General features: G+C 61.4%; 5 protein-coding genes across 20 annotated transcripts in view; 4 read left to right on the top strand and 1 right to left on the bottom strand.

Annotated features, from left to right (window-relative positions):
- Nucleotides 1-1,564, top strand: part of DEAF1 (DEAF1 transcription factor) — a 23,969-nt gene extending 22,405 nt beyond the window's left edge. For 6 of the 14 annotated variants that reach the window (XM_039840455.1, XM_039840454.1, XM_039840452.1 and 3 more), the window contains one exon: nt 1,157-1,414. In XM_039840455.1, coding sequence (XP_039696389.1) covers nt 1,157-1,241 — 85 coding nt within the window. In that variant the 3' untranslated portion in view covers nt 1,242-1,414. Of the gene's footprint in view, nt 1-1,156 lie in introns of all 14 variants that reach the window. The other 8 variants (XM_039840458.1, XM_039840457.1, XM_039840456.1 and 5 more) reach the window with 2 other exon arrangements.
- A 2,986-nt stretch (nt 1,565-4,550) lies between these two features.
- Nucleotides 4,551-7,444, bottom strand: DRD4 (dopamine receptor D4). Its single transcript, XM_039840468.1, has 4 exons — nt 7,157-7,444; nt 5,569-5,681; nt 4,959-5,446; nt 4,551-4,860 (listed from the first exon to the last, which is right to left on the bottom strand). The coding sequence occupies exons 1-4, from the start codon at nt 7,442-7,444 to the stop codon at nt 4,655-4,657; spliced, it is 1,095 nt and encodes a 364-aa protein (XP_039696402.1). The 3' UTR covers nt 4,551-4,654.
- Nucleotides 7,445-15,431: 7,987 nt separating this feature from the next.
- On the top strand, nt 15,432-16,295 carry SCT (secretin). Its single transcript, XM_039840450.1, has 4 exons — nt 15,432-15,517; nt 15,603-15,704; nt 15,790-15,882; nt 16,110-16,295. The coding sequence occupies exons 1-4, from the start codon at nt 15,432-15,434 to the stop codon at nt 16,213-16,215; spliced, it is 387 nt and encodes a 128-aa protein (XP_039696384.1). The 3' UTR covers nt 16,216-16,295.
- Nucleotides 16,296-17,293: 998 nt separating this feature from the next.
- Nucleotides 17,294-23,554, top strand: CDHR5 (cadherin related family member 5). Of its 2 annotated transcripts, none has more exons than XM_039840448.1 (15): nt 17,294-17,660; nt 17,740-17,915; nt 18,163-18,213; nt 19,391-19,483; nt 19,600-19,701; nt 19,803-19,913; nt 20,010-20,180; nt 20,730-20,820; nt 20,981-21,078; nt 21,177-21,377; nt 21,479-21,592; nt 21,667-21,751; nt 21,854-22,138; nt 22,609-22,817; nt 23,045-23,554. In XM_039840448.1, the coding sequence occupies exons 1-15, from the start codon at nt 17,594-17,596 to the stop codon at nt 23,507-23,509; spliced, it is 2,319 nt and encodes a 772-aa protein (XP_039696382.1). In that variant the 5' UTR covers nt 17,294-17,593; the 3' UTR covers nt 23,510-23,554. The 2 variants fall into 2 exon arrangements, with proteins under 2 accessions (XP_039696382.1, XP_039696383.1); XM_039840449.1 differs by having other exon boundaries at nt 17,315-17,396.
- A 1,114-nt stretch (nt 23,555-24,668) lies between these two features.
- Nucleotides 24,669-27,678, top strand: IRF7 (interferon regulatory factor 7). Of its 2 annotated transcripts, none has more exons than XM_039840438.1 (10): nt 24,669-24,752; nt 24,989-25,302; nt 25,385-25,547; nt 25,633-25,840; nt 26,069-26,127; nt 26,241-26,427; nt 26,542-26,631; nt 26,706-27,203; nt 27,280-27,398; nt 27,464-27,678. In XM_039840438.1, exons 2-10 carry the CDS (start codon nt 25,283-25,285, stop codon nt 27,629-27,631), a joined length of 1,512 nt encoding a protein of 503 aa, XP_039696372.1. In that variant the 5' UTR covers nt 24,669-24,752; nt 24,989-25,282; the 3' UTR covers nt 27,632-27,678. The 2 variants fall into 2 exon arrangements, with proteins under 2 accessions (XP_039696372.1, XP_039696371.1); XM_039840437.1 differs by having other exon boundaries at nt 26,048-26,127.
- The last annotated feature ends 112 nt before the right edge of the window (nt 27,679-27,790 follow it).

The raw sequence follows: 27,790 nt of genomic DNA, 5'->3' as shown, positions 1-27,790 counted from the left end.
TTCCCGTGGCCAGGGCGGTCGCGTGTCGTTCTGCGTGCTCACGGGGCAGCTGCGTGTCTGCGGGGGGGGGGGCGGTGTCTCCTGCTCTTCGCCCGTTGCTCAGCGGGGTCGTTTCTGTCCTTGCTGAGTCCGGCGCTCTGTGCAGGTGCTGGATGCGAATCCGCACCATTTTCTCTCCTCGGTCTGGGAGGACAGTGTCATTTGTAGGGCAAAAGTTTTTAATTTTGATGAAGTTCAGTTTACCAAAAACAGTGTTTCATGGAGCTCAGGCAGGGAGCGTCACGTAACTCAGGGGGGAGGCTGCTCCCTTCCCGAACGTGTACAGCTTCGGCTCTCACGTTAGGCATTTCATGCGTTTTCAGGTGGGTGTCACACGTGGCGTGACACGCCCCAGGCTCGTACACTGTGCAGGTTACGTAGTCAATTGTCGGGTAAAATTAAAATTTTATTCTCTTGATATAATGGTTTCACACTTTAACACTTTTTTCCAACAAAAACTTGGCAGACTTACAGTACAAAACGAGCACGGGCAGCACGGAGACGCTCGGCCGGGATTCTGCCGCTACTAGCGTTTGCACACGCGTGCGTTCCTCCTAGCACACGCGTCTGTGTTCACACGTAGCACGTCTCTGTACCAGACCTCGGCCTCGCCGCATGCCCAGGTCCGGCTGTCCTGACTGGCCGTGTGTCCGTCTCGCTTCCCTGGCCCTCAGGCCTCTTGAGAGCCTGGTCCAGGCTGAGGCGGCTGCGCGTGGTCTGAGGACAGGCCGGGGCATGGGCGGGAGCCCTGCGCCATTCCCTGATGGCCGCCGTTGCCCTCACGGGGCGGCCGGCTCCAGCTTCGCCTTCTCACGTCGAGTCCTACGGCGCGCTGCAGGCAGCCACGCCACGCGCAGATGCCTCCGCCCGCCCACTCGTTTCTTGTGTTTAGGACCCTGAAAGGGATCAAGGAGGTCAGAGTAGGGGTGCCTTTCGGGTCCGCAGTGTTCTAAGGCCTTCTGGCGGCTGCCCTTCTGAGCCAGCCACTCAGGGTGCGAGGCTGGGCTAGGGTGGGGGGCGGGGGGCGGGCCACAGCCCCGGGGAAGGGCCACGGCCGCAGGCTCTCGCTCTACGCCGAGGCGGTGGCTCCGGGTCACGCGGGCTGTCCCCCCTGCAGGACTGGAAGGACCACCAGCACGTGTGTGGTCGGTCAGCGGCCGTCACGGTGCAGGGGGACGAGGTCCACGTCGCCGAGAGTGTGATAGAGAAGGTCGCTGTGTGATCACCGGGTCCCTCTCTGCAGTGCTGCGGGGCTGTTGCAGGCCCAGGCCCCCCGAGGACTGTGGGGACAGCGAGAAGGCGAAGGAGCTTGCTGGCCAAGTTACGAACAGCCTTTAAGTGACCTGCGCCCTCAGGCGTGAGCTCGTGCTGCCCAGGAGCCACGGGGACGTTGGACAGCTGGGTGGGCCCTCTCCTGGTGCTTTTACCCCTCGGTCATGAGCATCCCGTCCTATCCACGGCATGTCGTGCTCTATGACATGCATGTACATACATGTGTCTCAATAAAGCTGATGTCCCTTGCCCACCGAGGTGCAGCTCCAGCCCCATCTCCCCCGGTGCCCGGGAGGGAGGACTCAGTGTTCCGACAGCTGCTGGCGGGTGGTGGGTCACCCACAGTGCTCCTCCCGCCCACCTGTCACCAAGGAGCGGGATGGAGGGGGGCTGCCCAGGCACGTGGGGCCCTCAGGCCTCAGAGGTCCCTGTGCGGGGCTCTGCGTGTAATCCTGAAGCAGGTCCCCTACCTCTTCCCTTCGGGGCAGGTCACAGCTGAGAGCCCGGATTTCCCGAGGCCTCCCCCGGCCCCCCCGCACGGACTGCACAGCCTCACGGACTTGCCCCCCCGCTGTCCTGGCTGGGCAGCGGGACCTGGTTCTCAGGCGACTGGGACGCTTATCCGAGGGTCTCGGTGGCCTGTGCCCAGGGTGCATCCTCGTCACTGCCGGCCTGGCTGTTCCCAGAGCGGGGCAGAGGAGGTCTCGGGATCATCGGGTGCAGGCCGGGCACCTGGGGCTCAGCGCTGGTACATTTGGGCATCAGGCTCGCCTGGCCCTGCAGACAGGACCTGCCTCCCCTGCTGACCAAGAGTGCTGCTGGGGAGCAGTCTCTTCATGTTCCGGAAGCTTCTGTGGGTTTCCAGAAAAGCCCTCGGGGCCCCGGGGCCCTGGGCCAGCCATTGCCCCGTTTTCTCTGTGCTGAGGGGCTCAGAGGCCTGGTCTGCACTGGGGAGCCTCTGTGCGGGCTGCGGGGGACAAATGGTGGCCAGCAAGTGTCCCAGTTTACAGCTGCTCCTGCTAGCGCCTCTGAGGCGGCCTGTGAGCCAGGCGGGTTCCGGCACCCCCGCGGGCTCCTGTTCCCAGAAGGTTCTTGCAAGTCGCGAGCACCAGAGACTTGCCTTTTGGGACACGGGCTTGGGGATGAGCCAAGGGGCTGGGCCTGCTCCCCAGAAGCCCCCGGGCCTGCGCTGCGGTGGCCATGGGCCTGGCCGGCTTTGCTGCGTTTCTTTCACCTCGTTGACGAGTGGCAGTGGAGTGGGTGCGTCCCGCACGCTGTCTTCTCGCCTCTGCCACCGCCTCCGGAGGCCGGACAAGCCTGAGCTGAGGGTGCGGGGCGCCCACTGGGGTCTGAACCCAGCCGTGCTCCCGGGCTGCGCTGTCAGGGTCCCGGGCGGTGCCGTGCGTGGGCTCCCTGTCTGCGGAGCGCCCGCCACCTCCCTCGGGCAGCTCCAGGGTCTGCTGGGCCACGGGGGCCGTGTGAGCCCCTGCATGAGGGGGCTGGCCGAGGGACCTGCACCCCGGGAAGGAATCCCTCAAGCCTGAAAATGCCGAAAAAGCAACTGCAGGTTGGAGCGCAGCCTGAGGGACCCCTGCTCAGACAGCCATGGGAGCTGGGGGCCACCCCACGGGGACGGGGTTCCGGAACTACGGGCCGCTTCCTCTCCCCGCTTCTCTTTAACTCAGAAGCCTCAGGACCACACGTGTGGGGACAGTTTACCAAAGTGTGTCACCTCAGCCCATGAGGCTGTCTTCACCTGGCCCTGCTGTCAGCTCCTGGAGTTTGCTCCCTGGGGCGCCAAGCATCGTGGCAGCCGTCAGCGTTCCGTGTGAGCGGATGGCACCTCCTACGGGACACAGCTTGGGGACAGGCGAGGGGCCTACTCTGCCAGCTGGTGCAAGGGCCAGGCCATTTGGGCGCCCACGTTGGAGAGAGCTGCAGGAACAGCTGAGACGCCTCCTGGAGTCCCCTGTGTCCACCTTGTTCCCATAGCCACCTTGTCCCCTGTGTCCACTTTGTCCTCCTCTGTGGTGCTGCAGGGTGGGCGGGGACGGTGTGGAGCCACCAGTAGCTCCCAGCTCACCTGCAGCTGTGGCCTGTCCTCAACTCTCAGGAGCAGAGTTAGCTCTGTCCCCCAGGCAGGTGACGAGGACCATCTGAGAATGAGATGTGGCCTCAGCCACACACGGAGCCTGGGCGGGTGGCAGGGCAGCAGGTGAGTAGCTGGTTGGTGCACGTGGCATTGGACAAGGTCCCCGTGGCAGTGTCTGAAGTGGGCATGTGGGACCAGCATATGTGCGTGGCGTGAGCACAGGGGTGGCGGCAGAGTGCTGGCTGCCGTGGAGCTGAGGGGACCGTGGCCGGGCCTGGGGCGGGCGTCCACACCCGAGACAGCCAGCAGCGCCAAGGGCTCAGCCAGGCCACCCTGGGGGGAGCCCAGGTGTCTGCTACAGCAAGGCGCCCGGAGCTGGGGTCCTGCCTGGGTGCCCCGCCCCCACCCCCACGGCCTGTCGGACCCTGTGTGGGCGTGGGCACGCACCCTTCGTCAGCCTTCGGTCCAGCAGGAGACAGATGGGGACCAGGGGGCCATGGAGACAGGTCTTTAATGGGGTGGGGTGGTCAGGCAAGCTTCTTAGAGGAGGGCAGCTGAGGTCATGACAGGAGAGGGTGGGCACCGGGGACAGGCAGCCCCGTCTTTGGCACAGAGCCTCTCGGCACTTCCCCGATGGGAGCGCCACCGTGCAGTCCACCTGTCCCTGGCTGCAGGGGCGAGAGCTGCACCCTCTTCCCTGGCACAGACTGGCAGCTTGGGTGGCTGACAGTCTGGCCTGAGGCCCTGCACCTCCCCCTCCTCCCGTGCCCTAGGCCTGGCTGCTGGGTGCCCTGGGGGCCTCACAGAGCGCCCCCGAGGGAGGAGCCACCTCAGTGGGCCCACTCAGCACCCAGACCCTTCTCATCGGGGTCTGGGCATCTCCGGTCAGCGTCTGGCAGAGAGCTGTGCTCTGAGCTCTAGGCAGCTGCCAGAACAGTGGGTGGGGCCAGCTCAGCTGTGCTTTGCAGGGACCCTCGGCTGGTCCTTGGAGACGGCACTGGCACTGGCCTTCCTGCTAGGCAAAGCGCAGCTTCAGGAAGCCTTGACGCCCAGCCCCAAGGCAAGGCTCCTGCAGGACCAGCTGTGGTCGGTGGCCTCCTTGCCCCCTCCTCCCCACCCCACCCCCAAGGAGCCTTCCGGGCCGGCGTTTAGGAAGGAACCCCTTTAATTAGTTCTACAAAATTGCCCTTCCCTGGTGGGGCCTTGCCGGGAAGCCAGCTGGGAGGTCGCAGACGCCCGAGGTTCCTGCGCTCAGCAGCAGCCACAGCGCAGGGCTTTGCGGAAGACGGTCCGGAACTCGGCGTTGAAGACGGTGTAGATGACCGGGTTGAGGGCGCTGTTGACGTAGCCCAGCCAGGTGACGGCGCTGACCAGCCGCGGGGGCACGGCGCAGGTGGGACACAGCGCCCGGGTGATATGCACGACGAAGAAGGGCGTCCAGCAGACCAAGAAGGCGCCTGGGGGCGGGTGGGGGCGTGAGCCAGGGTCCCTGCCACGCCTGGGGTCCTGGGCGGTGCCACCCTCCCCTCCGCGCTGGCCCGGGGCCCGGACCCACCGACCACCACGGGCAGGACCCTCATGGCCTTGCGCTCCCTGCCGGTGATCTTGGCGCGCTGCCTCCTGTGGGGCTGCTGCGGGGGGTCCGCGGGGACGGCGTCGGGGGGCGCCACGCCGTCGGAGGGCGGGGCGGCGGCGGCGGCGGCGGGAGGCGGCGGGCCCGGGCCGCTGGGCCGACGCGGGCCGCGGCTGTGCAGTTTGGCGCGGCGGGCGGCCTCCCAGCGTCGCAGGCCCCGGAACGTGGCCCAGTAGAGCAGCAGCATGAGCGGGCAGGGCAGGAAGAAGGAGCACACGGACGAGTAGACCACGTAGTCGCGGTCCTCCAGGCGGCACACGGCGGGGTCGCGGCCGCGCGCGTCGTTGAGGCCGCACAGCACGGGCGCGGCCACCGCGGCGGACAGCAGCCACGTGGCGCCGATGAGCAGCAGCTGACGCCCGCCCCCGCTCTGGCGGTTGTAGCGCAGGGGCACGGCCACCGCCACGAACCTGCGGGAGTGCGATGAGTGTGCCGGAGGGGGCGGGAGGGGCTGGAGCAGCGATGGAGGCGGGGCGGGGAACCTGGGGGGGCGAGGAGGTGCGGGGGTGGGGTGCGGGAGGGGGCGACCCACCTGTCCACGCTGATGGCGCACAGGTTGAAGATGGAGGCGGTGCACAGCATGACGTCCATGGCCATGAGTGCGTCGCAGAGGCCGGGGCTCAGCAGCCACACACCGCCCTGGACCTGGGCGGCGAGGAGGGGCCGGTTCAACACCACCACGCCAGACCCTCTGACTCCTGCCTGGGCCAGGCCTGTGGCCCTTTGCCCCACCCCCAGGCTGCCTTTGGCTAGGACTGAGAAAGGCCTGGGGTGAGACAGGGGACCCTGATCTCCGATGATGTGTGGGGTTCAGGGTACCAGGGCCCCACCCTGGGCACCGGAGACCTTGCCATTCTGGAATGAATTATTCCCCCGCCCCCATTCCCCTTTCTCCCAGAGCACAGCTAAGCGTCCGTGGATCTGGTTAAACTCAGTCGCTGCTTTGGGACTTTGGATAAGTGACTTCACTTCTGTGCCCTCACCTGTAAAATGAAGGTGGTGATGGCACCCACATAATTGTCCTGAGGATAAGTGAGTTCAAAAGTATAAAGGCCCGAACACTGCTCAGCGCCCCCACCAAGGGCAAAGGAGCACACAGCCACCCCCCCTTCTAAATCCCCTCCCGCTGATTTGGGACGATTAGGAGCTTAAGAGCCATGACAGTGACGTCTGTTTGTGGCTCTGGCAACTGGGCAGGGCACGCATGTCCTTGTCCTGATAGTCTCTGCCCTAGCCCTGCTTGATTCACTGTGTCCACTTTAGAAAAAGCGAGCCTCCCCTCCCCCACCGCCCGGGACACTGTGTCCCCAGCCCATCCCTAAGCAGCTTTTCTCTGCCCAAACCACAGAGCAGACAGGGCTGGCACCAAGGGGTACCCACCCAAGGGCTGGACCTGGCCTGGGGTGGAGACTCCTGATCTGAGTCTGCAGGGGCTCTAGACCCTTCCCGCCCCTCCCCCGCTTCCGCTGTCCTGCTCAGGCCCTGTCTCCCTCCTAGGCCATCCCCCCGCTCAGGTTCACAGCCCTGCAGGTCATAGCAAGTGAGTGTCCCTCCTGCTGTGACAGCCTGTGTGCGTGTGTGTGTGCGCGTGTGTGTGTGTGTGTGAGGGTCCTCTTCTGTGGGGTGTGCTAGTGTGTTCCTGGTTGCACACGGCTGTGGCCTTGTGCAGTGATGTGTCTCCGTGCCCCAGGGAGAGCCAGGAGGGGGTGAGCCTGCATTCGCCTGTCTGTCCAGCTGGCTCCCCTGGGGAGTGGAACCCAGCTGGAGGCAGTGAGTGCTTGGCTGGACTTCCAAAGTCACCCGCTGTGGGGTCCCCGGATTGAAGGACAGAGGCATCTCTTGGGTAACAGACGCTAAGACAGGGAGGGGCAGAAGAGGGAGGGCGGACAGACGGATAGCAAAGTGGCAGATGGACGGCCAGACGGGGGAAGGATGGGTTCCGAGGGGACGGAGGGGACGGAGGCTCCGGTCGTCCTGGGACCAGGCGCAGCGCCCCTGCAGCCGCCGCAGCATGGGGGTTCCCGAGAAGGCCAGCGGCCGAGTGGCACTGCGCCCGCGTGGGCTGGGACAGGGGACCAAGGAGACGTGGGGGTCCGCGGCGCGGGCGTGGGTGCGCTCACCTCGGAATAGACAAAGAGCGGCAGCACGAGCAGCGCGAGGAGCAGGTCCGCGGCCGCCAGGCTCACGATGAAGTAGTTGGTGGGCGTCTGCAGGGCGCGCTCGGCCGCCACGCTCACGCACACGAGCGAGTTCCCCGCGAGCACCGTGCCGATGAGGAGCACGCCCCCCGCCAGCGCCGCCACCGCCCCCGGCTCCGCCAGCCCCGCCGGCGTCCCCGCGCCGCCGCTGGTGCCCGGCCCGCGCCCGGCCAGCAGCCCGCCCACGTCCGCGGCGCTGCGGTTCCCCATGGCGCCCCGGACCCATGCGCCCCGGAGGGCGCTCAGCACCGTGGACAGTGCCGGGAGCCCCGCCCCTCGGGCACGCCCCAGCCTGGCCATGGTCCCGCAGGATCCGCCCGGCCCGGTGGGCCCCGGGGCGCTCCTGGGTGCACTTTGTATTGGCCCATCTTGGACTTTAGCCCTACGGGAGATGGGCAGGTGGACAAATGCAAAGGCGCGTTGCGATGCGACTTCAGCCGGGTGACTGGCACCGGCGTGCGCGGGGATGGAGGGACGCGCAGGTCCGTGCCCTGAAACCGACGGAGATGGAAGGTGGCCGACCCAGACCCTGCATCCCCTACCCGGGGAGGCCCCTGGAGGCGCCTCAAGGAAGAGGCGGGGCGGGTTCTCCCTGCACCGGTTCTTGTGGCATACGAGGACATCTCAGGCTGGTTCCGACAGATGTGAGACCCAGGACCGGGTACCACCCTCCCCCTTGGTCCCCGACCGCGCGCCCCCTCCTTCCTGACCCTCTGACTAAACTCCCTCCTTCCCTGGCTTGGCCTCCAGCAATGATCACAGACCCCCCCGTCCGGGGCCCTGCACCCCATTCCGGGAAGCTGCCTCTTTGGTCAGGTGCTGGCAACCACCAGACTGGAGCGGTCGCCCCTAATCCCTGCTCCATCACCTGGGAGCCCGTGACGCTGAGCAAGCGAGCGCCCCTCAGCCTGGGGTTGCGGCCTGGGAAATCCAGTTTTCCCGGCAGCCATGGGCAGGATAACTGCCCAGTGCGGGATGAGACTCCGGAGCTCAGCAGCACCGTGGCCACCTCCTCCTTCCCAGAGGGAAAAAAGGCTCTAGTGGGAACCCGCTCACCCTGCACCCACCACACCCACAAACTCCCCGCTCCATCATCCCACCTGCCCACGCAGGGCCGTGGGGGCCTGGGAGGCGTGGAGGGTCCTGGTCCACACAGGTAAGACTGCGGGTCCAGCCAGGCTGTTGTCTGTCAGTACAGATGTGTGCAGAAAGGGCGTACAGGGACAATGTGTCTCATCGAGAATTTTCATCACGGACTTCCTGAAACCTCAGTGACGCACGGCCCTGGCCTGTCAACAGGCAGTGAGGTGAGCACTGTGGAGCACTGCGCAGCTGTGGTGGCAGTTTATCTTCCATGGAACTGGTCCATCTCATGTTAGTTTTCAATTTCCGGGCCTAGCATCGTTTAGTGTTCTCTTATTACCTTCCCTCGTACCTGGAAGGTCTCTGGTGACGTCACCTCTTTCTTCCCTCCTATTTGTGAATCGTATCTTTCCTTCTGTTCTTGGTCAGTCTTGTTAGAGGTTTATTAATTTTACTGATCTTTTCAGAGAAACAGCTTTTGGTTTCGTGGATTTTTTTTTCTTGTAGTTTTTTATGTGTTTGCTTCCAATTTCATGGATTTCTGCTCTTTATTATTTCTTCTGCTTGCTTTGTATTTAATTTGCCCTTTTTCTAGTTTCTTAATGCCACTTATTTGAGATAGTTCTTTTTTTAACATAAATATTTAATGCTACAAATTTTTTTCTAAGATGCAGCCACACATTTTTGTGTTTTCAATTATGTTCAATTGTGTTTTCAATTATGTTTTCAAAATACTTCCTGCTTTCCCTGAGACTTCTTCTGTGACCCATGGATTTCTTAGAACTATGTTGTTTAATTTCCAAATGTTTGGAGATTTTCTTGTTATCTTTCTATTATTTATTTATACTTTGATTCCATATGGTGAGAAAAAAATGCTTTGTAGGACTTCAATTCTTTTCAATTTGTTAAGGTTTATTTTATTACCCCGAATATAGTCTCTATATAAATGATAAATGTTCCAGGCACACTTGAAAAGAATGTGTGTTCTGCTGTTATTGGGTACAGAGTTCTGGGAAAGTCACTTAGATCGGGATGGCACTTGCCGCGGTCCAGCCACGACAGGATCCAGGGGGCCCCGAAGGTGGGCAAGGCGGCGGCGCGGGAGACAGTCGACTACACAACTCAGAGGCGGTGTGACGCTGTTCCGTTTTATTGTGATTTGAGTACAACTTTTATACTTTTTATTTTGGCATTTGATTATACTTTGTGGTTAAGGTAGCAGGGAGTTAAATTTCTGGGGTTAGGCGAAGCAGAAAATCTTCTAGAGTATATTATTATTAATATTCATGATTAACTTGTACATTCTTCTCTCGATCATTAGAACAGAACTACCCGATGGAACAATCTAAACTTTTAATTCTTATATCTATTACGTAAGATACAGTTTGACTTACGTAAAGGTGATAGACGTATTCACAACAGCAAGCATTGGCTTGTGGGCAGACATTGTTCTTCTTTCTGCCTGAAGAAATCTTTTAATTGCTATTAGATTTATGCTATATCTAAAGTTCAAGCTGAACCTTTCTCATAGCTGTTCAAAAGTTTCCTTGGTGCAGTGTTGAGGAAAATATTTATAAAAATCCGTTTTACAAAGCTGCTTTCGTAAGCTAAGTTTTTGTTCCTTTGTTTTTTAAGCACCAAGGAGGTCCTGACCTAGGCAGCCTTTCTATAAAACTTAAACTACTATAAGGCACATGAATTCCATCTTTATTCACCATATGTATGCTATCTTCATTATAAGCTCCTATATAAGGCAGAGGAGGATCAGGTAATCTTTTCATACTATTAGCCCCGCTAGGTGGATACCAGAGTTTCCCACTTATCCAGTAGGCCACAAAAGGAGGCCCTTCCATAGTAGGCACAGGCTTATGGGTAAATTTCTTATCCTTTACTAATTTTTCTACTAACTGCGTGGGAACAGGAGTATAAGCTGGTTCTAGTAATTCAGCTTGTTGTAATGTATTCATAACATCTTTAAGACGCACGTCAAAAGGAATTTCTCTTAATAATTGTTCAAATAAAGGGTTTACGCATTCTGGACACGTCAGGGTGACTGGAGCTGATTCCATACGTGGAGAATTTACTATGTTTTCCTCAGAGCCGATTTTGAGGAAATCCACTTGTATAGTGTTTACATTTACTAGAATTTGTGCTACTCAAATTCCCCCTATTAATAGGATCGTTCCTAAGAAACCAATTATCCCTAAAACATGCCACGTCCTCGTTCTTGACGATGCATTCCTCGAAGCCTCTGGCCCCATCTCTGGACCTTGTCACGCAGTAGGGTACAAAGAGGACACGGCAGGCACCGTTCACACCTTCCTTGTGCTGGCGGGTTTTCTGTCTGTCCCGTTAATTACTGAGAGAGGACACTGAGGTCTCCAAGGAGAACTGTGGTATTTTTCTACTTCTCCGTCTACTTCCATTTCTCCGTATCAGTTTTGGCCTCATGTATTTGGATGGTTTGTTGTAAGGTACCTGTGCATTTAGGATTGTGGCCGCCAGGGGCTCCGAGTCAGGGCTGACCACCAAGGGGCTCGAGGGGAATCTGGGGGTGATGGAACTGGGGGCATTTATAAAGTTGAATACATTTTTCAGAACTCATAGAACTGTGCATCGAAAAGAGTAACTACAAATAGTAGATTAAACTTCATAAAAGAGGCCAGGTTAGAGTGTGTGTGCTCTCGGGGTACAGACAATGGCTATACCGACAGTAATGGATGATGAAGCCGCGGTGACTCATCCTGGCAGAAGGACACTCTGATCCTGTCCAGAACCTTCAGCCAGTGAGAGTTGGGCTGTGCGACCTCAGAGGCTGCGCGGGGCCTGAGTGGCCACTCTGTCCTCCAGTATGTCTGTGACCCTCCAGAACAGGGCAGGAGCTGGAGTTGTGGGCTGACACCGCCCTAGTGGTGACGCTTGGGCGACTATCAGAGCTGGTTTGGTAACCATTTGCTGCAGAGTCTCATGGGATGCTTGAAACATTTATGCGAATGTCGTTTATTTGGTGCGCAAGAGTTGTTCAAAAATTTAAGCATCTCTCCTTAATCAATAGAACAAGTAGATAGAATATGAGCTAGGGTACAGAAGAATCTGGACAAACCGTCAGCCAAGTTGATATGTTTGCCATTTGTAGAACACTCCAGCCAACAGCAGCGGAACACATAACTCCATTAATTGACATGGAACACTCACCGAGAGAGATCGTATTCTGTATCAGAAAAGGAACCGTAACACGTTTTTTAAAGACTGGAAATCATACAAAGTATGTTCTCTTATCATAAAGGAATAAACCTAGAAGTAATAAAAAAATAACAAGACAATGTCCAAAATTTTGGAAATGAAACACCACAATTCTAAGTAACCCATAGTCAAAGAAGAAATCTCAGGAAATTAGAAACTATTTTGAATCGAAGGAAAATGAGAATGCATCATATCAAAATGTGTGGGATGGAGCTAAAGCAGTGCTCAGAGGAAAATTCATAGCGTTACCTACTTAATTTGAAAATAAGAAAGGTCTCACATCAACAAAGAATACCAGTTAACAACCCGAAGAGGAAAATCCACGTGATCATACCGATCAACACAGACAAACGTCTGACAAAATCCAGAACCGCTCATGATAAAAGTGTGCAGCAAGCTAGGAACAGGAGAGAACTTTTTCGACCTCATAAAGGGCACCTTCAAAAAATCTACAGATAAACTCACAATTAATGATGAGCGACTGAACGCTTTCCACCTAAAATCGGAAACAAGACAAGTAAGTCCTCTCTTAACCCGTTTGGTCGATGTTGGGCTGACATTCGAGCCAGTGCAATCAGGCAGTGAGAAAACACATAAATAACAGACATGCAGATTGGAAAGGAAAAAGGGAAACTGTCCTTATTCACAGATAACTTGATCGTCTGCATAAAACCCCAAGGAATCTACCATAATCTCCTAGAACTAATAAACTCAGTGAGGTTGCAGGATATGGGGCGACACACAAAGAGTAGCTGTATTTCTGTATACCAGGGATGAGCGATTGGAAGGCAAACTTAAAAATTAGAAACATTGCCATTCATAATAGCTAAAAAAATACACAAAATATCCGTAGTCCTAACAAAACACATACAGGATCTGTATGCTGAAAGCTACAAAACGCCGATGACATAAATCAAAGAAAACTTAAATAAATGATGAGACATACCTTGTCCACGAATGAGAAGGTTCCCCATTAGAAACGTCAATTCTCCCCAAACCGATCTATAGCTTTAAGGCAAATTGCGATCAAAAGTTCAGTGGGATTTCTCATAGATATAGACAAATCGATTTTTAACACTCATGTGGGTAAATGAAACGGAATTAGTCAGAACGATTTTGAAAGAGAAGAATAAAATCGGAGGGATCGTATTACCTAATGTTAAGAATGACAGTACCTAATGTTAAGAATGACAGTAATCCAGCCACAGTAATCCAGACAGTGTGGACTTGATGGAGAGGAAGGCCCCCTAGGTATGGGGAACAGGACAAAGCCCATGAGTAGACTCACGCCAATACTGCCAGGGTTTTTTTTCCGAAGGTGCAGAATGGACAAAGGATAGTCTTTTCAACAAAGGGCGCTGAGACAATTGGACATCCACACGCAAAAAAACAAAAACGAAAACCCCCGAACCCTTGATCCAAACCTCACGCCTTATTTAAAAACTAACTCAAGACGAACCATAGATCGAAATGTAAATCTAACCTAAAAATTTTGGGAAAAAAGATGGGAGAAAAAGCTCTGTGACCAAGGGTTAGAGACAAAGAGTGTTTCGCTGTCACACCAAAAGCATGATCTACAAATGAAAAAAATAAATAAACTTGACTTCATTAAAATTAAAAATTTCCAGCCATGGAATTGCAGAAAGTATCAGCAAACGACTTGAAGACAGAATATATAAAGACCTCCAAACGCTCCACAATAATGACATCATGAGAAAGAAAACTCCAGGTGAATATTCGTTATGCATAGAAACACGAAACTCCTTTTAAAAAAACAAGCAAACCAAATCCAGTAGCCCTTTTTTTTAAGGATTATACTCCATGACCAAGTAGGGATTTATCCCCGGAATGCAACGCTGGTTCAACAGACGCAACTCGGTGTCACACATTACATTAATAGAGTGGAGGGAAAAACCATTTAATCATTTCAACTGGTGCAGAAAAGACATTTGACAAAATCCAACACCTGTTCATGATAAAGAAGACTCAGTAAACTAGGAATAGAATGCAACTTTCGTAACATGAAAAAGGCCACATGTGAAAAACACACAGCTAGCATCGTACACAGTGATGAGGGATGGAAGCTTCCCCTTGAGGTTAAATTAGTACCAATTAAATTAGTACTTGGACTTTGGAACGACCTCATGAATATAATTAATCGGTCAATGGTATTGATGTTTAGAAGACTCTAAGCTGCCAAGTTTGTGCAAGAACAGGTCTCGCCAGCTGTTTAAAAACACATGTAAAGAAACGAGCTGGCCGCACGCCCACTGGCCGGCCACAGCCCAGGGCGCGGCAGCTCCGAGCGCTGGCGGGACGAGGACCAGCAGGAATGTCACTCGCCCCGGTGGGAACGCAAAATGGTGCAGACGGTCGGGAAGACAGTTTGGTGGTTTCTCGCAGAACTGAACACACTCCTGCCACGTGATCCAGCAATCACGCTCCTTGGTATTTACCCAAAGGGGCTGAAACCTGATGTCCACACAAAAACCTGCACACACGTTACAGCAGCTTCGCTGATTATTGCCCAAACCGGGAAGTCGCTAGACGTCCTTCGGCAGGCGCTGGATGAACAAACCGTGGTCCCTCCAGACGAGTGCTATTCAGTTAAAGAGAAATGAGCCCTCAGGCCACAAAGAGACACAGAGGAACCTTAAGTGCATGTGACTAAGTGAGAGAAGCCATCTGAGAAGGCTACAGACCACACCATCCCAAGTATATGACATTCTGGAAGAGGCAGAACTGACCAGCAATGACCAGTGGCTGTCAGCGGCTGAGGGAGGGAGGGGTGAACAGGTGGAGAGCAGAGGACCCTTAACTCAGTGGATCTGCCCTGTGTGACGCTAGAGTGGGGGTACGTGTCCTTGCACGTTTGTCCAGGCCCCGGAATTGCACCGGCCAAGAGTTTAAGGAACGCAGCCCCCTCCTCGCAAGAAGCCGGGAAGGGGAGAAACTGCGGGGGGCGTGGTGGGGAACACCGGATTTCAGCTCAATTTCTCCGTAAACCTAAAACCGCTCTAAAAACGTCTAATGATATTGAAAATGCGTGTGAACTTTAACACCAGAGCTCCTCGTTTAGAACTTCATTGACCGGGTCTGAAATTTGCGTTGAGAGATTGCACGCGGACCGGTTTTTAAGGCCTAACCGGACTTAATCGCGTACTGACTGAGCCGCAGGAGTCCAGATGCCCGCCTTGCTCCCCGCCTTGCTCCCCGCCTTGCTCCCCGCCTTGCTCCCCGCTTTCCGCGTTTCCGCCTCCCGTCGCCCCTGAAGCAGGCTCAGGTCTCTCCTGCCTGGAAAACCACGAAAGGCGACGCGCCCCAGGCTCCAATCTGCGCCCTGCCTGCAGCTGCGCTTCCCCCCAGCTCCCCGACCCTGCGCGGAGTGGCCGCGAGGTCACCGGTCGCGCTGGGCCCTGCCCAGAGCCGCGCCTGCTCAGCCGCTCGCACCTTCTGCCTGCCGGAGGGGGTGGGGGGCGCGCCAGGGGCGCCCTTCGTCCCAGCCCTAACCCCTCCCCTGCACCCGAGCCCACCTCCGAGGCCCCAGGCTCCGAGGCTGCGCACGGGCCGGGCCGGGCACCCCGAGCGCCCCGACGTCCCTCCTCCCGGGCGGGCCCCCCGCGTCCGCGCCCGGCTCAGCCGCCCCCCTCAGCCCGCCGAGGGGCGCCGACGCGGCGCTCAGGGCAGGCGGCCAGCCGGGGCGACAGCTGCGGGGGCGGCCCTGACCTTCCAGCGGATCGATGGGGCGCGGCCCGAGCTGCGCGGAGCCGGGGCGGTGCTGACGCCCGCTCCGGCCGCGCGCCGGGCGCTGCTATAAAGGGTCGCGCGGGGCTCGGGCCGCGGCAGCAGCGCTCAGCACCCCGCGCCCACCATGGCCCCCCGGGCCCGGCTGCTGTTGCTGCTGCTGCTGCTGCCGCCGCTGCTCGCAGGCTCTGCCGCGCGCCCCGCGCCCCCCAGGTGAGCCCGGCCCCCTCCCCGGCCCCGCGCCCCCAACCTCCGACCTGGCCCTGACCCGCCGCGGCCCCGCCGCGCCCCTCCCCAGGGCCCCGCGGCACTCCGACGGCACGTTCACCAGCGAGCTCAGCCGCCTGCGGGAGAGCGCGAGGCTGCAGAGGCTGCTCCAGGGCCTGGTGGGCAAGCGCAGGTGAGGCCAGGCCTGGGCCCCGGGGAGGGGGCCCCCACGCCGGCCCCTGGCGCCAGGCCTAATTCTGATCTGGGGTGGGGGTCAGCCAGCAGGACGCCGACAACAGCACCTCCCGGACCAAGTCTGCTGGGGGCCCCCTCTGCCTACTGTGGTCCCACATGCCCGCCCCGCAGGCCTGGTGAGCACGCGACCCCATGTCCCCCACCCGGAGCTCCTCCCCAGACTCCCCTCCCGTCCCCTGGGGCTCCCAGGGTCAGTGGCTGGAATCGGACAGTGGGGCCAGGGGCCTGGGGAGTGAAACCGAGTCAGGGCTACTTCGCCAGGCAGGGGGTGTGTGTGGGGTGGGGGGGAGGGGGTGCCCCCAGTTGCCGGCCCCCAGCCCCTAACCCGGCTGTGTCTCTGCAGGGTGCCCTTGGGTCAGGCCTGGTCTCCCTGGCCGCCTCCAGGATTGAGGTCTGGGCTTGTGGCTTCAGAGCCAGCCGGCCATGCTGGGACCCAGATGAGGTCCTGAGGAGGAAGCCCCGCCTTTGTGGACCAGGGGGACAGCTGGAAGTGGGGGCCGCACTCACATCAATAAAGGAGGAACCCAGACCTTGCCGGCTGAGCCTGCTGTGTGGGGCGTGGGAGGGGGCAGAGCTGTCAGGAGGGAGGCTGCGCCCCACCACCTTCTAAACAAGGCGGGGTGCGGCCACCTCACCTTCCCCTTCCCTCATCCCCGGGCATCACCCACCGCATGTCTCATGGACTGAGCTCCCCCAGGCTCTGCCCGCACCCCCTGTCATCACTCAGCAGACACTCAGGGAATCTGAGGGGGGCTCAGGATGTTCCCCAGCTCCTGACCCAGGGGCCAAGTGGTCAGTGTGGGAAGCGGTGGGGGGAAGTTGGGAGCGAAGAGGCTCAGGCTGGATGGGAAGAGATGACAGGCTGGGGATGGCACCAAGAGGCTGGGGGTTTGGCTCTCTGTCCAGGCTTGTGGCCTCGGACAAGTGGCTTGATCACTGAGCCTGCGGTTCAGGAAACCAATTAGGCATAGGGCACAGGCAGAACTGCTGTCACCGGCGGGGAGAGCAGGTGCTTTGGGATGGGTCCAGGTCTGAGGTAGTGGTTGGGGGGTTGAGGGGGCCTGAAGTTAGGAAGGGGCCCCTTCCCCCTTCGCAGCCCTCCTGGCCCTGCCCAGGACCTCTCCCCAGCAGCCGGGGTCGGGGGCCAAGGAAACACAAGGGTGGGCCGCCTCTCCAGGATGACCCCGCCTCTCCAGGATGACGGCGCTGTGGTCACTGGAGCTCCTGGGGCCCTAGGCCCCCTGAACCTCTGCCATCTCCATCCCTGTGGCCCAGCCCCACCCAGAGGGCGTGGCTTGTTTCCGGGACGGGCAGGCACGTGCCCAGGACCCGGGCTTCTCCCTCCAGCAGGGCCGGTGTCGGGACAGGAGCTAGGCCTGGGTCCTGGGACCCTGCCCCAGATGGTGCTAGCCCAGGAGCCCCGCAGAGGGGCAGTCGGGTGGGGCGGGCACAGCCAGCAGAGGCGGAGGGCGGCCCCTCCCCGGCCCCAGAGCCCCGCCCCCACCCCGCCTGCCGGGCCCTCTCTGAGCTCCTTTCCGCCCCATGACTTGGTGACGGTGGGGTGGGCCCCCGATGGCGTCAGCATGTGACCTGGTTGCTGCCAGGGAACCAGCAGGGCGCCCCGTCCCAGGTCTGGTGTGCGGCCGGCGGGAGCCTCCTTGGCGAGAGCCTCCTTGGCGGAGGCGGTGTGAAGGGCCATAAAGTGGGCGGTGCCGGGCAGGGCGAAGGTCGCCGGGCAGAGACAGCACCAGCGCCAGCGCCAGCGTCAGCGCCGCAGCTCAGAGGGTCTTCGGTGCCAGCAGGGCTAGGACCGTCCTGCGGCCCGAGATGGGGGTTTGGGGCGTTTGGGCCCTGCTGCTGCTGCTGCCGCTCCAGGCCGCGGCCCAGGCCCAGGGTACACTGGGGCTGTGGCAGTGGGGCTGGGTGGCGGGTGGGGGCTGGGCGGCGCTGACTGTCCACCCCCCACTTCCCAGTCTGCTCTGTGAACAAGACCGTCTTCGAAGTCAAGGAGAACACAGAGCCCAGTGGGCCCCTGCTGGACATCTACGTGCCCGAGGGCCAGCAAGTCATCCTTGGACCCTCGTCCACCCCCTTTGCATTTAAGATCCAGGGGACCCAGCTGTTTCTCAACGTGACTCCAGACTACGAGGTGCAGATGGCGGGCCGGGTGGGTGTGCCCGTGGGGCGACTGGGACAGCCACCCCCGCGGGCGCCCAGGCTCTGGTGGGGCGCACCCGAGGGCCGTGGTCTCGGGGGGCCGGAGCCGCCTGGGCCCCGATGCCCTCTGGACTTGGCACCGATGACTGGGACCTGGGGCCGACTCCTCACCAGGGGAGCGGGGACCGTGCGCTGGGGCCGGCGGGCAGGCGGTCCCCGACCCTGGCCCTCGCCCACAGGAGAACACGGTGCTGCAGGCACACCTGGAGTGCATGAGAGGTGACGTGGTGGTGAGTCTGGCCCCCAGCCGCCCGCGGCCCCTCCCCGGCCCCGGGACATCGGCGCGCTCCCCGGCTTGGACCTCTGTACTCTGCCTGGTCCTGGGCGCCTCCCCAGTGACCTCACTCAGTGTGTGTTCCCAACTGCCACCTGTGCTGGTGATGCTACACTTCCTCTTGCCCAGACTCTGCCTGCTAGGCTGGCTTCAATAGCCAGCCTGATGACTGGATTTTCCCACGACATTAAACTGAGGCCTGACCCCGCCCCCAAGCCCCGCATCTCAGTTCCCTCCCCATCCTGTCCTGGTCCTCTGCTGCGCCACTCCCCCATCCGCTGTCTCCCTCCCACCTCTGTGCCCACTCAGAGCCAACAACGTCTCCTTCCGGGCCCTTCCAGCTGGTCCCTTCGCTGTCCTCTCGGCCCCGCTCACCCCAGCCAACTCTCCTCGTGGCAAAAAGAAGCCACCCACATCCCCACCCAGAGTCCTGTGGCTGCCTTCCCGCAAAGCCCAGGGGGGTGGCCACACGCCTGGCTCCCACCGTCTCCCTCTCCATTCGAATGTCACCTCCTCAGAGAGGCCGCTGCCCCATTCTAAGTCCCAACGCTACCCCCCTCACCACCGCCACCTCTGTCCCTGACTCTGCTTCATCTCTATGATGGGAGGTTCCAAACGCGCACACACAGGACAGTGTGGGACGCCCTGTGGGTGCCCCACCCACGTATCTCAGCACCCTCTAAGAGGTAAGGACCCTTCGTACACACAACACACTACTATTGTCACACCTGAAGAAAGCAGGAAGTCGCCAGCGTCACAGGACCTGGGGGACGTCCGCAGCTGCATGGGCGCCGAGGGCTGGTTGCAGACGCCCAGGCGGTGACGACTTAAGGCGACCACTTGATGTTTCTCTGACGTCTCTTTCAACCTGGGGTCCCCTCTATCTTCTTTGGCCTTTGAGATCCGTATGTGAGGATGTTGGTGACCTGCGGGCCCTCCTCAGGGGTCGGGCTGGCGGTGCCCCCAGGCCCCTGAGACCTTGTGTGTTTTACAGAGTGATTTTTGTCCCTTGTCTGGAACCCCCACGAGAGCAGAGAGCTTTCTTCTGTGACCGCCCCAGCACCTAGAGTGAGCGGGGCACCAGAGCTGGGAGCGGGCCCATGGCGAGGGCTGACCAGCACTCTGTCCCCCAGGTGACCCAGCTGAGGGTGTTCGTGTCCGTGTTGGACGTCAACGACAACCCCCCTGTGTTCCCCTTTGAGGTCAAGGTGGAGAAGGTGCCAGAGGTGAGTGTGAGGGACAGCGAGGGGCCGAGGGCAGAGGGCCAGTGGGAACCTCGGCCTTGGGGATGGGTCCATGGGGGCCCAGGGCATGGCCAGACTGAGCCTGCTTTGTCCCCCAGGACACGAAAGTGAACACCACTGTCATCCCTGAGACAGAGCTGGAGGCCCAGGACCAGGACGAAGATGACACCTTGTTCTATACGCTCCAGGAAGTGACCCCGGTCAGAATCTGCAGCCACGACCCCAACTCCAGCCCTCCCTCTGGGCGCCCCCACCCTCCGCGTGTTCCCAGGGTCTCAGGCTGTGCCCCCCGTCTCCCTAGGGAGCCAGTAGCTTCTTCTCCTTGGTGGGTGTGAACCGCCCTGCCCTGCAGCTGGACCAGCCACTGGCCTTCAACAGGTTGCCAAACATGACCTTCCATCTGCTGGTGCGGGTATGCAAGCCACTCTCACCCGAGGCAGACCCTCAAGTCCCCTCCGAGCGGGCCCGGCCCTGCTCCCGGGCTGACTGGGGGGCTCGGCCGTTGCAGGACACTCAGGAGGAGGACGCAGTGCCCAGCCACACGGCGCAGGCCACCTTGGTCCTGGAGGTGCAGCCAGCCGACCTGCGGTCCCCCTGGTTCCTGCCTTGTGTCTACTCGGACCTCTATGTCTGTGTCCAGGCCCAGTACTACGGGGCCATCCCCACGGGCCACAAACTGGTACCGGGGACAGGGAGGGGCAGGGCCAGCTCTGGGAGGCTTGGGGTTGGCACCAGGGTCGGGGGCTGGGTGCCACAGGCCCAATTCTGTCGGGATTTTCAAACAAATATGAACATTCCTGTCCCACCCCATGGCAGGGAGCGGGGAGCCAAGTCCTCTGAAGTCGGAGTGAGGGGCGAGCCCACAGCCAGTGTGGCGGTTTTGGATGTGGGGGGATTGATGGGGCCACGTGGCGCTCCCCGGAGGCAGCTGCCTCTCTGACTGCTGACCATCCGTGCTGGACCGTGGCGGGGCGCGGTGAGGCACGGGAGGGCGGGGGTCCAGACCTGGGCTGCTCGCTGCCCCGGTCACGGCCTCCTGAGACAAGCATCACTCAGATCGATCACCATGCGTCTTAGGGGGTGCGATAGGCGCCTGTGCTGGACAGCTGCACTGCCCTTGGCGGGTCCACCTGGAGGGGGCATTGCAGGCCTGCTTTAGGGGAGTGGGAAGGGCCGGTGGGGCCCTCACACCAGCCCCACAGCGTTCCTGCCCCCCGGATCCCCACAGCCGAACCCCCTCATCCTGCGACCGGGGCCCATCTATGCCGTGGACGGGGACAGGGCCATCAACCAGCGCATCATCTACAGCCTCGTGAGGGGTGAGTGAGGCCGCTGCCTCTCTCCTCACGCCAGGCCCCACCCCCGTCCCCGCCTTGGGCTGAGGAGGCCCCAGGGGACCTGCTACGTGGCAGAGCCAGCTGGGACCCTAGACCTCGGGCCCCAGAGGGAATGGGCCAAACCTTCTGGCCATCCTCCCAGGGAACGAGGATGGCATTTTCGTCATCGACGCCGACTCAGGCAACCTCACCATGACCAAGAGCGTTCCCAGTCCAAAGACCTTCCTTTTGATGGTCAAGGTGGGTCTCCTGGCCAGGTCTCCATGGGCCCTCCCTGATCCCCAGGCTGCAGGGCTGACCCTTCATGGACCACTGGTCGTGTTGCTTCCCCACCCCAGGGCGATCAGGAGGACCACGCCCGCTACTCGGTAACCCAGGTCACAGTGGAGGCCCACAACGCCTCTGAGAGCCTGCCGCGCTTCCCTGCCAGCCTGTACCGTGGCACCGTGGCTCTGGGCTCAGCCCTGGGCACGGTCGTCCAGGATGCAGCTGAGCCCTCCCTGCCTCTGAGGGTCTGGGCCCAGGACCCCGAATTTCCGGTGGGCACTGCTGGTCCCTGGGTCTGCCTGGCCTCCCTCCGTGGGTGGGTGGGGGGTTATGAGGGAAGCCTGGGCCCAGGGCTCACCGAAACTGTGTCCAGGACCTCAACTCAGCCATCACGTATCGAATCACCAACAACTCGGACTTTCGGATGAGCGGGGAGGCCGTGCTGACTGCGGCTCCGCTGACGCGGCTGGCAGTCTTCTATGCAGAGGTGAGGGGCGGGTGGCACCTCTGGGGATAGGAGGTTGGGGGAACCTAGGAGGGACAGCCTTCTTCCTGTCCCAGGTTGAGGCCACCAACACGGTGACATCAGGCACAGCGACCACAGTCGTGGAGATTCATGTCTCAGAGCAGGAGCCCACCTCCACAGGTGAACCTCCGGGGCTGGCAGACCCTCGGGGAGGGCTTCTAGCCACAGGCATGCTGGGGCAGAGGCCAGCCTGAGCTGTGTCCCTTGTCCCCACATCCCCAGTGGCCGGAGGAACAACCAGGTCCTTGAGCAGCACCACTTCAGAAGCCCCCAGGTCCCCTGGGCCTTCTCGGGCACCCTCTACCACCAGCTCTGGGGGCAGCACTGGCCCAAATCCACCCTCAGGCATGACTCTGAGGCCACCTGCCTCATCCACGCCTGGGGCCCCCCCCAGTGCAGGAACCAGCAACACCCCCCCATCAGCCTCGCCCAGCAGGGGGTCAGCACAGACCCTGAAGCCAGGAACTTCTCAGCCGGTGCAGCCCGATAGGACCCCCTGGTCCTCAGGTAGCACCCTACTTGTCCATGCTTCCTGACTCACGGTGGCAGGCGGTCCTGGGAGTTACTCTAGGGCAGGGTCCACCCCAGGCTGGCCCATGCTGACCATAGAATTTGGGGAATGGGGTGCTTCGGTCTAAGCAGAGACAGACAGGTCCTGCTCCCCCCAGGAGGCAAACTGAGGAAAGTGTGGCGGGCGCTGGGCAGGGACCCAGTAAATCCCCCAGTTCCCGGGCTGCCCATCCCACTGGCCCCAGCACTGCCCCCACCTCCCTTCCTGGGCTGTTGGGCCCGTCTCCCACCTGGAGCTGGTGGGCACAGATCCCATCCCTCTCCCTCCTCCCCCGTCTGGCCTCTCCAGGGGTCCCTGGGAACAAACAGGAGGCACCCGCCTGGCTCGTTAGCAGGGTGTCCTCAGCCTGGTGTAGGTTGGCATGGAAAGTGCTTGGGTGCTGAGCTAACACTTGTGGTGGCGTCAGGTACAGAGTCGACGGTGACCACAGGAAGCACTGCGGGGAATGACAAGCCAGGCATCAGCCATGCTGAGGACAAGCGCTTCTCAGTAGTGGACATGGCGGCCTTGGGCGGGGTGCTGGGCGCACTGTTGCTGCTGGCTCTGATTGCCCTGGTGACCCTCATCCACAAGCACTACGGCTCCCGATTCAAGTGCTGCTCTGGCAAAGCTCTGGTGAGGCCTTGGGGGTGGGGGACAGGCCAGGAGAGGGACAGATGGAGAGAGAGGGACCAGACGGAGGGGCAGGGGGGCAGAGGTGGCTGGGGGTTGGACCCCGGGGCAGATGAGATGTAGACACCAGAGCTGCACAGAGGGGCGGGGACAGAGAGAGGCAGGGAGAGGTTGGTCTGAGCGCAAGCGGTGATCGGTTTGATGCCCCGGCTCCCCCACCTGCTCCCCAGGAGCCCCAGCCCGGCGGCTTTGACGACAAGGCCTTCCTCGTGGACCCTGACGCCAACTGGACGCCGGCCGCCAGCCCCTCCCCCAGCCGCGCCCCGCCCGCGGCCCCGCCCGCGGCCCCGTTGCCTGGTCCCCAGTTGCCCGCGCCGCCCGCGTCCCCCAGCCCGGCGACCCCCGACCTCGTCCCCGAGTCCCCCGCAGCAGCCGGGGATGGGGACGGCCCCGCAGGCGTGAGGTCCATCCTGACCAAGGAGCGGCGGCCCGAGGGCGGCTACAAGGCCGTGTGGTTCGGCGAGGACATCGGGGCCGAGGCCGACGTCGTGGTCCTCAACACGCCTGCCTCGGATACGGAAGGCGCGGGAGACGAGGGCAGCGCCGACGAGGGCAGCGCCGACGAGGACGCTGCCGCGGGCCCGGGCGGGGGTCCCCCCGACGACGCGCCCGGTGCCAACTCCACCTACATCTAGTGCCCCCCCCACCCCCGCAGAATAAAGTGACACTTCCGAATCGCGCGGGCGCGGCGTTCAGTGGCTGCGCACGAGGCGGCGAGGGTGCGGTGGGACGGAGTGGGGCGGGCGGAGGGTCCCCCTGCACCCAGCGCGCCGCGCGGCTTCCCGTAAACCACCTGCTGCGCCGCCGACCGTGGGGCTTCCCAGGCTCCGTGCCAGCTGGCGGCTCGAGTTCCGCTCTGGCTGCAACCGCGGCTGGAGGGGGGCGCCCTGAAGTGTGTGTGGGGCGTGTTCCCTGTCGACCCAACGCGGCGACTCTCGGCCTGGGGGAGGCTCAGGAGCCACCTCGCCAGGGCCGCCCTGGAGAGCGCTCCGAAAGTAAGGTCTCGGGACCCTACAGGGGGCACAGCATCTGTGCCTGTGGGGTCCAGTGGGAGCCGTAAACACCCAAGTGCTTGGACAGTGGCCCGTGGTGCGGGGTGGGGCGGCCAGTGTGACAGGAGCCAGAAGCAGGGGCCAGGCCGTGGGCCGGGGGGTGCGGGTGGGATAGATTGGTGAACCTCCAGAAGCTGTGGGGGCAACCAGGGCCACAGAGTAGGGGATGTCCTCTGCTGGACATCCATCCTGACCGCCACCACACCGTCCTTTGTGGGTTCATTCCCTAATGAAATGGCATCACGAATTAGTTTCCAAACGTTTTAATATCGAAGATATCTGCACAATTCTCATTGTCAAGTACCCAGATTGTACAGCTACCCCGGTCCCATGCCTTCCCCTATAATCCACTTCCCCGCGCAAAAAAAGAGGCGCCTGCTTTTGTTTGGAGTCCGCGAAGTCCCCAGCTTAACGTACTGAATCCCACCCCAGGCTTCGGCGTGTAGGGGATGCTCCGGGAGGTAGGGAAGAGAGAGGAGCGACTGGACACCGCAGGGGCTGAACTTGGCAGGCAGACGGCATCCGCCATTCCTGCGGCCCCTCCGCGAACCCCCGCCCCAGCCGTGGGTTGCACCCCCACCCAAGAGCCTGCACGAGGGCTCTGGGAACACAACGCGCGCACCCCCCAGCCACGGGGAAACAGTGCGGGAAGCACGTGACCAGCTGCACCCGAGAGCCCCGGGTGCCGGCCCTCGCTCCTCAGCTCCACCTCCTGGCTCGGCTGTCACGCGCCCCCCGGCCTCGCCCCCGGCCCGCCAGCATAAAAGCTCTGGCTTCGGGTCTCCCAACGTGACAAAACTTCCCGTTCCGGCGGCTCCGGTTCCAGGTACTCGAGACCTCTACCCACGTAGGGCCAGAAAGGCAGCTCCGGGTTCAGGTGGAGGGGGCGGGTGTCTGAGGACGGGCGGGGGTCGCTGAGGGCGGGCCGGGGATGGTGGAGAAGGGGAGGCGCCTGCCTCGCGGTTGAGGGTTAGGTTTCGTTTTCCCGCGCCGCGCGGTTTCGCGGTTTCGCTTTCCCGGCGCCCGGCCCCTGCAGCAGTCGTTCCCGTCGTGTCTCCGCAGGTCCAGCCTGCGAGTGTTGCGGGCCCGGACGCTGGCTCAACACCTGTGACTTCACGTGTGCGCGCTGCCGCATCTGTCGTCACACCCATCGCCACCTTTGCCAAGAAACCCACACCTGGGCAACGTCGTGGTTATAAGTCCTCAACCCATGTCTGTGACCCTAACACCTGTAACATCTGGGTCACACTCGTGACGCCTGGCCACACTACCAGTGGCGACATATGAGCAACCCTTCCCACACCTGTGGAAACACCCGACTACCACTCGTGACCACAGCCCCTCGCAGGGAGAGCCATGGCCGCCGCCCGCGATAGGTGAGAGCCCGCCCGGCGCCCGCCCCCGCGTCCCCGGCCCTGCGGCCCGCGCGGCCTGACCGGCTGGTTGCTCCGCCCGCAGGGGGGCCCCGCGCGTGCTGTTCGCAGACTGGCTTCTGGGCGAGGTCAGCAGCGGCCGCTACGAGGGGCTGCGGTGGCTGGACGAGGCCCGCACACGCTTCCGAGTGCCCTGGAAGCACTTTTCGCGGAAGAACCTGGGCGAGGCCGACTCGCTCATCTTCAAGGTGGGACCCCAGCCCGCCCCGGGTGGGAAGGCCGGCCCGGGCCCCAGCCTGGGCCCAGGCCCACGCCCTGTGTCCCCTTCCCTAGGCCTGGGCCATCGCCCGCGGCAGGTGGCCGCTCAGCAGCGGCCCAGGCAACCCGCCAATCCGCGAAAGTGCACTCCGAGCTGGCTGGAAAACCAACTTCCGCTGCGCACTGCGCAGCACTCAGCGCTTCGTCATGCTGCACGACAATTCCGCGGACCCCGCCGACCCGCATAAAGTGTATGAGCTCAGCTCCGAACCGCCGTGGAGAGGTAAACAACGGGGAGGCAGCGGTCAGGGAGGGGTCAGGGAGGGGTCAGGGAGGCAGGACGGCCAGGGCAGAGGAATGGCCTGCACATGCTGCTGGCACTTTGGTGGCAGCCGCTGGGTCAGGGATGTTGTTTTAGAAACTGGCCTGGAAAGGCTGGTGCCAGGTTGTTAGGGAAGCTGATGTGGCCCATTGGGACTTAGTGTCTCAGGTCATCCCAAATCTCCCCCAGAAAGTCCAGGGATTAACCAGGGGGAGCACAAGGCCCTTGAGGATGCCTCATCCTGGAGGGTAAGGCTGCTTGGCCCCGCTTGCTCCCCTGCTTGCTCCTGGGGATGGGGCAGGGGACTGTTGCTTCTCAGTGGGCTGGAGGCCGCTTCCGTTTGCACTGTCTTCCCCTGCAGGGTGGGCTCCCTAGGCCACATCTGGTAGACGCTGGTGAGAGGCTGGGGCCTGCGCCCAGTGCCCCAAGCCCCGGCCTGGCAGGCTCCACGGGGGACCTTCTGCTCCAGGCTCTGCAGCAGAGCCACCTGGAGGACCATCTGCTGGACGGTGCCCAGGAGGTGGACCCAGTCCCCCTAGAGGCTCCTGGTGAGAGGCTGTTGGATAGGGGTGCTCTGCCCCGGAGGGGCAGGCAGGACAGCAGAGTCCCTGGGGAGGGCGTCCAGCCCGGATGGTGTTCCCACTGTTGTCGGTCCTCCTCAGGCCCAGAGCTCCCTGCTGAGGAACCATACCTGCCGTGGGCCATGGAGGTGGCCGCCAGCCCCAGGTCACAGCCCCAGGCCGCAATGACAGGTGAGTCAGAGGAGCCAAGGGACATGTGGGGAAGGAGGGCTGGGACCAGGTGTCAGCTCAGGCCTTTTCCCCAGATGCAGGCCCCGCCCCAGAGCCCTGGCAGCCCCTACAGGAGACGGAGCCGTCCACCCAAGTGGTGGGGCCCAGCCACCCACAGCCCAGTCTGCACGTGGAGTCTGGCCTGGGGACCCTGGACGTGACCATCATGTACAAGGGCCGAACAGTGCTGCAGGAGGTGGTGGGGCGCCCGCGCTGTGTGCTGCTCTACGGGCCCCCTGGTCTAGCCAGCGAGGCCAGAGAGCCCCAAGAGCCTCAGATGGTGGCCTTCCCCAGCCCAGCCGAGCTCCCTGACCAGAAGCAGCTGCACTACACAGAGAAGCTGCTGCGGCACGTGGCCCCGGGCCTGCAGCTTGAGCTCCGGGGGCCTGGGCTGTGGGCCCGGCGCCTGGGCAAGTGCAAGGTCTACTGGGAGGTGGGCGGCCCGCTGGGCTCCGACAACCCCTCCACACCGGCCCGCCTGCTGCAAAGGAACTGTGACACCCCCATCTTTGATTTTGGCACCTTCTTCCGAGGTCAGTGGTGTACCTACCCTGGGACCGCAGTGCGCCGTCCCCGCCCCGCCCCCTCACTGGTGGCTCTGTCCTGCAGAGCTGGTGGAGTTCCGGACTCGGCAGCGCCGAGGCTCTCCACACTACACCATCTACCTGGGATTCGGGCAGGACCTGTCGGCTGGGAGGCCCAAGGACAGGAGCCTGGTTCTGGTGAAGGTGAGGTGCAGGGTCCCATGCGGGGGAGGTGCCGCGGCCCCAGCCTGACAGCGCCCTCTCCACAGCTGGAGCCGTGGCTGTGCCGCGCATACCTGGAGAGCGTGCAGCGGGAAGGCGTGTCCTCCCTGGACAGCAGCAGCTTCAGCTCTGCTCTGTCCAGCTCCAACAGCCTGTATGAGGACCTGGAACACTTCCTGGAGCACTTCCTGATGGAGGTGGAGCAGCCCGCCTAGGGCCAGACCCCAGACCTCCCCGAGCCAATAAAACGAATGAAGAACCAGTGCTGGTGTCCTGACCAGGGGCGGGGGCGGGCCGGGGACTTGGGAGGGAGGCGACCACCCGTACCACAAGAAACTCACGAAGAAACTCACGCCGCACTCTCTGGAGCCCAC

The sequence above is a fragment of the Pteropus medius genome, unplaced genomic scaffold (genome assembly GCF_902729225.1).
Source record: "Pteropus medius unplaced genomic scaffold, Ma_sr-lr_union100, whole genome shotgun sequence".
In the NCBI taxonomy this organism is placed as follows: Eukaryota; Metazoa; Chordata; class Mammalia; order Chiroptera; family Pteropodidae; genus Pteropus; species Pteropus medius.
The sequence above is the reverse complement of the archived record's forward strand: the minus strand, read 5'-3'. Positions and strand labels throughout refer to the sequence as shown.